The 9590-nt window shown below is 49.6% G+C and overlaps 1 protein-coding gene across 2 annotated transcripts in view; it reads left to right on the forward strand.

Moving 5' to 3' along the window:
• The window catches only part of ADAMTSL3 (ADAMTS like 3), a 390931-nt gene extending 381922 nt beyond the window's left edge, over nucleotides 1-9009 (forward strand). The window contains exons 28-30 of one of the 2 annotated variants that reach the window (XM_062206333.1): nucleotides 968-1068; nucleotides 6207-6447; nucleotides 7144-9009. In XM_062206333.1, coding sequence (XP_062062317.1) covers nucleotides 968-1068; nucleotides 6207-6447; nucleotides 7144-7206 — 405 coding nt within the window. In that variant the 3' untranslated portion in view covers nucleotides 7207-9009. Of the gene's footprint in view, nucleotides 1-967; nucleotides 1069-6206; nucleotides 6448-7080 lie in introns of both variants that reach the window. The other variant, XM_062206332.1, reaches the window with a different exon arrangement.
• The last annotated feature ends 581 nt before the right edge of the window (nucleotides 9010-9590 follow it).

Raw genomic sequence — 9590 nt, forward strand, 5'->3', positions numbered from 1 at the left:
GGAAACAGAAGTAAAATAGGAACCCAAACTCAGAACAGTCACCAAAATAAATTCTAAGTTGACTAAAGAGCTCAATGGAAAAGTAATTAAACACAAATAGAGTTACCAACATGGGAAAGATCTTATCAAACATAAAACAAATTGTAAGGAAAAATTAACAAGCATTAAAGTGACATAAAAATTTAAGAACTGCACATCAAAAAAAATTTATTTTCTTGTAAATGAGCCAGCTGTAGCAATGAAACTTTCATTTGTGTTCAGAGCTGAAAAATCCAAACTTGGCAGCCACTTAGAGTTTGATTTTAAAGATTTATTTATTTATTTATTTGAAAGGCAGAGTTACAGAGAGAGACGGAGAAGCAGAGACAGAGAGAGGGAGGTCTTCCGTCTGCTGGCTCGCTCCCCAAATGACTGCATCAGCCTGGGCTGTGCCGATCCGAAGCCAGGAGCCAGGAGCTTCTTCTTGGTCTCCCACATGGATGCAGGGGCCCAAGCACTTGGGCCATCTTCCAATGCTTTCCTAAGCACGTTTGCAGGGAGCTGGATCAGAAGTGGAGCAGCCGGGGACTCAAACCAGCGGCCCATATGGGATGCCGGTGCTGCAGGAGGTGGCTTAACCCCCTGTGCCATGGTGCTGGCTCCCACTTGAGGTTTTAAGCGTAGTCATTTCTACCCGTCAGTCCGATCATGTCAAGGTTGGCTCCACCCTTCTCTGTTCTCCCCAGAGGTGGTCTGGGGCTGGTGGTGGGGCCAGAAGCTTAGGTATCTACCAGCTCTGAAGGAGGGGTGTCTGGTGGGCAGAGCAGTGGTCTGGGCCCCTGTCATGCCCCTGGGGGCATGCGGTTCCCTTGTGACACACGGTTCCCTCGTGACATGCGGTTCCCTCGTGACTGGCTGCTCACTCCTCCACCTCAGTACACAATGTCTGAGCCCACGGGACTGACGCGGAGTTGTGCTTCTGTTGCAGTGTCCTGGCCGTTGCATGGGCCATGCCGTGAGGACACAGCGGCTTCCCCCAGCGTGTCAACACCACAACGGCTCCGAGTCCAGCTGCAATGACAGACGGAGGTACTGGCCTTGTGGCCCTGGGGCCCCGCACAGTCTCTCTTGCCTCAGTCAGTGACTAAAACTGCCTGAAGGTGGAATGGATTCTAGTTTCTATCACTTCCCCTGATTGATCATTCCTATTAAATTGTCGTTGCTGTAGTATCACCCTCAATAGTATGCATTATAGCAAAATATTAATGAGGCTGCCATCTTCAATTATAATAATTATATGATTATATAATGTGATATTAAATTCATTCATGTTATTGAATATGAGGTCCATTTCTACCACCATTGCCCTTGGCCACGCCACCATCATTTGTCGCTGAGTCCACCACCATAGCCATCCAGCCAGTCTCCCGCCATCTTCTCCTGCAGATTGGATAAAGCCACCATCGCAACCCTTCTGCCTGCAGGAATAAAACCATGTCAGAGGCGTTGCTTCCTCTTGGGAAGATTATCAGATGCTTAGTGTGGCTGCTAAAACACCACGCGCCCAAGGCCCGCTTCCCTTTTCTGCCTCACTCAAGACCTCACCCTGGCAGCCCTTGTGCGGTAGCCACGCTACCCCACAGTTCCGGGGTGTGCCACGCGCTGGCTAATCCAAGGCCCAAAAACAGGTGGCAGAGGATAGAGAAGGCAAAAGGCGTGGAAAGACCTATCAAGAGTTTCAGGCCGGCGCCGTGGCTCAACAGGCTAATCCTCCACCTAGTGGCACCGGCACACCGGGTTCTAGTCCCTGTTGGGGCACTGGATTCTGTCCTGGTTGCCCCTCTTCCAGGCCAGCTCTCTGCTATGGCCAGGGAGTGCAGTGGAGGATGGCCCAAGTGCTTGGGCCCTGCACCCCATGGGAGACCAGGAGAAGCACCTGGCTCCTGGCTTCGGATCAGTGCGGTGCGCCGGCCGCAGCAGCCATTGGAGGGTGAACCAACAGCAAAGGAAGACCTTTCTCTCTGTCTCTCTCTCTCTCACTGTCCACTCTGCCTGTCAAAAAAAAAAAAAAAAAGAGTTTCAAAAATCCAATTAAGTGGGGCTTTAGACAAGGAGATGTGGAAGTAAGATGAAATTATTCTCATTTAAAAATTATTATTTGTCTTAAAATCATAAAAATTATTTAAAACAATAATATTATCATAAATTATTTTATTCTATAATATATAAATAATCAACAAATATATTAAAATCAATAAATTAATAAAATTGATAAATAATTTAATTGTTAAATTAATAAATAATTAATAATTATTATTTTAAAATAATAGATGAAAATTCCTAGAGCTAGGGAGGGTAGGAGAGATTATTTATTATTCTTCGTTTTCTTCTTCTGTTTCTGTTTCCTCCAAGGTTGGCTGTTGTTTTTTTTTTTTTTATGCTGGTGCTGTGTTTTCCTGCTGTTATTTTTCCTCAAGTATTTGGAGGTTTTTGTATGGATAAGAGTCTCAGGTGGCTGGTAGAGAGAGCTCCTGAGGGGTTCTTTTTTTCAGGGTTTATTTGACAGAGTTAACAGAGAAAAGAGAGAGAGAGAGAGAGAGAGATCTTCTACCCACTGGTTCATACCCCAAATGGCTGCAATGGCATGGGCTGGGCCAGGCCAAAGCCAGGAGCCAGGAGCTCCATCCAGTCTTCCATGTGGGTGGCAAGGACCCAAGGACTTGAGCCATCTCCAGTGTTTTTCCTGGGTGCATTAGCAGGGAACTGGATAGGAGGACTGACAAGGCAGAAGCTAAGCCGCTCCGCTATGCCACAATGCCCACTCCTGCTGTAGGTTTCTGATGCTGTTTTCCAAGACCTCTTCTGCTGAGCTGGTGTGCGGTGGGCCTGTCCAGAGCAGGTCAGGCGCTGGAGCTTCCGTTAGCCTGCGTGCGTAGTGGGCCAGGGGCAGGCTGGTGGACAGATCTCTCCGGGCGCCACAGCAGGGCTCCGGGAAGGGGTAGTGTGTGTTTGAGAAACAGCAGTGTTGGCGGGCTGGGACTGAAGCTCCACGGTGGGCAGGCGGTCTGCCAGCAGTCCCTGGAGGCCCTGGGGAGGGCTTGAGGCGTGAAGGTGGTGCAGTGTGGGAATGTTGGGGGGAGCTCACCCAGACCTACAGCAGGAGGGTGACCTGCAGGCCTAAGGAAACAGAAGAATTTGTTTCCCAAAGTGATGATTCCTGGCTTCAGCGATGAGTCAGAACCATCTGAAAAATCACTATAAAATAAGGGTTTTTGGGCCTCACTCAGACTTAATGAATCAGAAAAATTTGGGAGATGGCCTGGCAATCTATGTCTTTTTATCTTATTTCATTTTATTTTATTATTTTTTTCTTCTACTTTATATTTTATTTTAGTTTATTTCATAATTTAGTTTAGTTGTTTAGTTTGTTTAAAGCACAGTGACAGAGAGAGAGAGAGAGAGAGAGAGAGGCAAAGACAGAGAAAGAGGTCTTCTAACTGCTGGTTCATTCCCTGGATGACTGCAACACAGGGCTGGGCCAAGCCAAAGCCAACAGTCAAGAACTCCATCCGGGTCTCCCATGTAGGTGCAGGGACCAAGTACTTGGGCCACCTTCCACTGCTCTCCCAGGCCCATTAGCAGGGAGCTGGATCGGAAGTGGAGCAGCTGGGACTCGAACCAGCAAGCTGTGTGACAGGTGGCAGTGTAACCCGCTGTGCCGCCATGCTGGGCCCTGTCTCTCTTTAAAGCTGCCTGTCTCTGATAGGCAGCCGCGCTTGGGGTGTGCTGCCCTCAGAATCGGTTTTTCCACCAGGCTGATGGGGAAGGGAGTTCGTTCAGACGAGCGCAGAGCCGGACTGAACAGAAATGAGAAACTGAAAAAGCTTAGCAAACACAGGGAAGCCCTGTGGTTCCTACTACCATCTCTACATTTGTGATTTTCCTTAAAAAAACATATGATTGGGGCTGGCGCTGTGGCGTAGCGGGTAAAGCTGCCGTCTGCAGTGCAGGCATCTCATATGGGCATCGGTTCTAGTCCCGGCTGCTCCACTTCCGATCCAGCTCTCTGCTATGGCCTGGAGAAGCAGCAGAAGATGGCCCAAGTGCTTGGATCCCTGCGCCCATGTGGGAGAACCGGAAGACGCTTCTGGCTCCTGGCTTTGGATCAGCCCAGCTCCAGTCTTTGTGGCCATCTGGGGAGTGAACCAGCAGTTGGAAGACCTCTCTCTCTCTCTCTCTCTCTCTCTCTCTCTGCCTCTCGTTATCTCTCTGCGTAACTCTTTCAAATAAATAAATCTAAAAAAAAAAAAGAGAGAGAGAGACATATGAATGAGCAGGGCAGATGTGTGATACAGCAGTGGAAATGCCACTCGGGACACCTGCATTCCATGTCAGAGGGCCTGGGTTCGAGTCCTGGCTCTGCACCTGCCCCTTGGGAGACAGCAGGTGATGGCTCCAGTAGGTGGTTCCCTGCCACACTGGTGGGAGACCTGGGTTGAGTTCCAGTGCCTGGGCATTTGGGGAGTGACCCTGTGGTTGGGAGCTCACTCTCTCTGTCTCAAATAAGTAAACTTTTTTGGAAAACACGTGCTACCCAATTGTGCCCTTAGTGGCTGTACCCACCTGGCTCAGGAGTCTGTCCCAACTTGTCTCACCTCTGGCCAACAGGAAGTGATTCCCTTCGCTAACCAGACTTGCATTTTTTTTTTACTGTGTCCTGGGCAAGCTGCCTCTGAGCTGTCCTGGGCCGCAGTGCCTGTGCTGGTCTGTGGCTCCCTGTGGCTCCTTTTCTCCCAGTTAGGAAGTGCTAGGATTCCTTCTGACTTTCCCAGGAGTAGAGACATGACTTTGGTCATTAAGGCCATTTGGGCTGGGAGCGCTAGAAGTCGACTCGGAATGACACACACCAAGAGGATGAGGGATGTACGAGTCAGACAAGGCCACCCAACACGCGCACGCGACACTAGGTCTCCTTTTAGGTACATTCTCTGGACATCCTGTGACTACTTGTTCCACCTTTTTCAGTATGTCTGGGTGGAGAGATGGTGAGGAGTGCTGATTTTCTGCTGTGTTGTTCAGAGCTACTCGGCTTTTGACCACTTCTGTTTCCCCACTGGGGAAAACAGAAGCACTTAACAGACTGCCCTTCCCCTACACACCTTAGTAACAGTTTGGTGAGACAGTAGTAAACCCTTTGATGGAGTCTCCCCCTACTGGCTAATCCAAGTATTGCTTCCAAATATGTGTAATACTCGACCTTAGAGGTCATGCCATCCCAGTTCTCTTCATTTTATTACCTTCCCAGGGCATTGCCACACTCCTTATAGACATATGTGCTCTGGTGAAGGTAATTTAGTGTGAACAAATGTAGACAACCCAGAAATGCAGGGTCCTTGGGTTTGCGGGTTTTCCCTTTTTGTCTCGGAGATCCTACTTGTTTCTGCTTCCTTCTCTGTTCTTTCTGAAAAGTTTCTTTTTCTTTTTCTTTTTTTTTTTTTATCTCTTGGCCCACGTGACAGCAAATGGCCACCACTGCTCCAAGATTCGGGTTTCCATGTCTTGTTCCAGGTTCCTAGGAGAAAGACAACTATTGAACTAGCTCAAGTTCAGGCCCCTCCCAGACATTCTGGGGAGTGGAGAGACAGGTTCTCCGACAGGACAAATACACGTTCCAGGAGCCTCACCCTAGGAACTCAGGGCAGATGCCAAAAGTGGGTCCACTGACGTGGCTCTATCCTCCAGGGCAAATTTCTTTACCAAAAGCAAAGGATAATCAGGTTACATTCTGTTACAAAGGGCAAGCACATCTGATTGAGACTCTTCCCAAATGGGAATGGTGGTTTGTGACGGCTAGTCTTGGGGTGGTTTCGATGTAAATGGGAGAGGAAGAGAGGGAGAGGGAGAGAGAGAGAGAGAGAGAGAGCGAGAGAGAGCGAGCTCCCATCCACTGTTTCAGTCTCCAATTGCCCACAACAGCCAAGCCTGGGTTGGGCTGACGATGGGCGATGGGAACTCCATCCAGGTCTCCCATGTGGGTGGCAGGAATGCAACTACTTGAGCTGTCACTGCTGCCTGCACTCCAAGCCGTGAGGACCATTGTCACTACCAAGGTCATTCCAGATGGTAGGGTAGAGGCCGGGGAATGTCTCAGTCCCTGATGGAAGAGTCCAAGGCGAAAAGCTCGCGCCCCGCAAGAAGCCACAGTTCGGTCTTGCTTTTCGTTTCAGGCCCACCCTGAGGAGGAACTGCACGGCAGGGGCCTGTGATGTGTGTTGGCGCACAGGCCCCTGGAGGCCATGCACAGCAGCCTGCGGCCGGGGCTTCCAGTCTCGGAAGGTCGACTGCGTCCACACGCGGAGCTGCAAACCTGTGGCCGAGAGGCACTGCGTGCAAAAGAAGAAACCAGCTTCCTGGAGGCACTGCCTGGGGCCTTCCTGCGACAGTGCGTACCCCCGAGGGCTTGCCCAGGTGGACCCTTCAGGGTGTCTGCCGCATCCGAGTTGCCTGTGTGGCAGCCTGGGAGTCAGCGCCTGTGTGTGGGTGCAGCTCCGTGTTCTCCATGGAACACACGCTGAGTAGCGTGCACAGGGCTTGCTTTCCAACAAGCATGGGCGGCCTCTCCACACACTTCCCCTCTGCCTGGCAGCCTGCTTTGCTGTGACAGCCGTCCCACGGGTTGGACTCGCCGAGGGATGCACGTGGCCAGAAATTGGATATAAAATTCAGTTGTATTACTGTTTTTCTGGAGAGCACGTCCAGAGCTTTCAGAAGTTTTCCAAGGGGGGCTGTGACCCTACAAAATATAAGTACTGCTCCGTGGAGCACTAACCTGAGTGGCAGGAGGGCAGGGGGTGGGGGTTGGGAAGATGGGGGCCATGAAGTCCCCAGGGAGCAGGGTCAGGTGCCAAGGTCGAACTGAGACACGAGCACCATGCACTTCCGATTCTGGGGCAAAGCAAGGGCCCTACCTGAGTCTAGTTTGTCCTCACTGTGTGTCCCCCATGAGTGCCTTTACCAGATGGTATTGTTTGTTTTTTATTATTTTTTTTTCTCGCTAGGTCTCTAATGAGTCACGTGCTATGGATTTTTTTTTTTTTTTAGGAGCCTGCATAGACACAACCCACTACTGCATGTTTGTAAAGCAACTTAACTTGTGTTCTTTAGACCTTTACAAACGAAGGTGCTGCCAGTCTTGTCAAGAGGGGTAACCCTCTGGAGGGGCCGTGATGCTGCTGTGAAGATAAAAAGAAAACTCTAATTGCGCTCCCCCCACCCCATGTCGCCAGTGCAGAAATGTAGATTTCCTTCCTGAACCATTCTAGATTCCACGCTCAAACAGAGATCGATGTCAAAACACCACTGTTCAAATTGTGTAAAGTGAACCTGTTGCACGGTCGGTTTTTAATTCTGATTCCTTTGGGTGATGTATCCCAGGGTTAACAAAAATACCATAGCCAGCATGCCATTACCCTTGGGACTTCCTCGTGGCCGTCTAATCAGGAAACCACCAAGGTCATGAGCACGCTGTCGTCCCCTGCTTCCTCTTTCCTGTGATTCGTCGCTAGCAGGGAGTAGCATGCCCGGAAGCGTTTGGAAGCCCAGCGACGGGTGCCTTCCTCGTCTCTCAAGCTGCAGGGTTCCAACAGGTGGCCGAGGTAGTTACACTTTAGAAGCTCTGGTCAGTAGTTGTGAAGGTGTTGGCACTGATGGCATTTTCGTAGATCCCCCAGTGTTAGCCTGTGGACAAGAGACAACCTCTCTGGACGGGCTCTTCCCCCTGACTGCTTCGAGGATCCGTGGGCGGAAGCCACCTTGACCTTGCCCTTGGAGCTCTCATGGAAGAAGAAGACATGGTATCGCTGCCAGTTTCACAAGGACAGAAACTTCACACCTACGGAAATCGAGCTGGGACCCAACAAGGCATCCTGGAAATGAACGAAGAGGGAAAGTTGACCTTTTCTACTGATTTGGAAGTATAACCAAAGCTTTCTTTTAAGAGCTGTGAATGAAACTTTGTCTAAGCACTATTCTCTTTGCACACAGAAAGCCAAAGCCTTAGTAGACCTAATTTATGCATAAAATAATATTCCTGGAAAAGTTGATTTTGGAAAATGAGTAAGAAAGTAATCTAAAGTAAGAAACGCGATAGTTTGAAGGAATTGTTTACGGTGGACAATCAACGGTCATGTGAGCTGATTTTTCAGTAAATTCCAAGTGAATTAGGGCTAGGCTGGAGGTGACGCTTAGGACTAGGGTGTAGAGTTAGGATTTGGGGAAAATGGTTTAAGATGAGTTTTAATTTTAGGATTAGAGTTAGGTGAGAAAGAAAGTTCAGTTAGTGTTAAGGCGAGAGTTGGCTTCAGGGGTTAGGTAGGGCCAGGGCAGGTCAGCGTTGGGTTGGGTTTAGACGGAGGCCATGGCTGATTTCTTGACTGTGTGGCGGGGTGCAGGGTTAGGTTTGGAGTAAACGCTGCCGCTGCAGTGGCTTCAGGCCAGCATTAAATCCTAAGTCCTAATGCCGATGTGGTCGTGGGATCCCTCCCTGGTGTCCTGCCAGTTATAGTGCGATCAGACTTTATTCAGTGTCCCAGCCGCCTGTGCACCTGCTGCCCTGAGTCTGTCGGCGACACGGTGACCTGAAGCCGGGTGTGCTGGCCCTGGTCCCTGGTTAATAATGAGTGAACGGTCCACGGCGGCTTTGGATTTGTCTGTGGATGACCTTGCTGAGTCTCTCTGCCCTGCCCTGAGCACCAGGTCTCTTTTGTTCTCACTTCAGCCTCACTGACACTGGCATGAGCACTACTGTACGGAGGGTTTGGTGGTTGGGAGCAGACGGGGGAAATTGAAGAGGCCACACCAGCCCGTGAGTTGTTACTCATCAATCACATTTGATTGTTGAAGGTTATTAAATTAAAAGAAAGATCATTGTAAAATACTCTTTGTATATATTTATGATAGGACTTAAAGGTGCAATATTTTATTTTGTACAGTGTGTAATAAAGACATGGGACATATATTTTTCTTATTAACAAAAGTTCTTATTAAATTGCTTCACCTTTGTATTTAAAGTGAAAATTACTATTTTCCATTTGCTATTGTGCTTTTGTTATCATTCAAATGACATTCCTGTGTACTGTATTTTACTACTGTGTTTTTAACATGAAAGCTGATGTTTCTCTTTCATGATTCTTAACTAATTCAGAAATAAATTTACTCTGATTCTTCAGTGCATCCTAATGAGTGTGGGTGACTCATTTGTGCTACGTTGTTGGCAGCCATGGGTGTTGTCACTTTGGCTGTCCCCTGGTTAGTCCTGATGGGTTTGTTGCCCTGGACTGTCCTTTAGAAAGTGTGAGTGTCAGGCCGGCGCCGCGGCTCACTAGGCTAATCCTCCACCTTGCGGCGCCGGCACACCGGGTTCTAGTTCTGGTCGGGGCACCAATCCTGTCCCGGTTGCCCCTCTTCCAGGCCAGCTCTCTGCTGTGGCCAGGGAGTGCAGTGGAGGATGGCCCAAGTGCTTGGGTCCTGCACCCCATGGGAGACCAGGATAAGCACCTGGCTCCTGCCATCAGAACAGCGCGGTGCGCCGGCCGCAGCGCGCCTACCGCAGC

The sequence above is a fragment of the Lepus europaeus genome, chromosome 11, assembly GCF_033115175.1.
Source record: "Lepus europaeus isolate LE1 chromosome 11, mLepTim1.pri, whole genome shotgun sequence".
Lineage (NCBI taxonomy): Eukaryota > Metazoa > Chordata > Mammalia > Lagomorpha > Leporidae > Lepus > Lepus europaeus.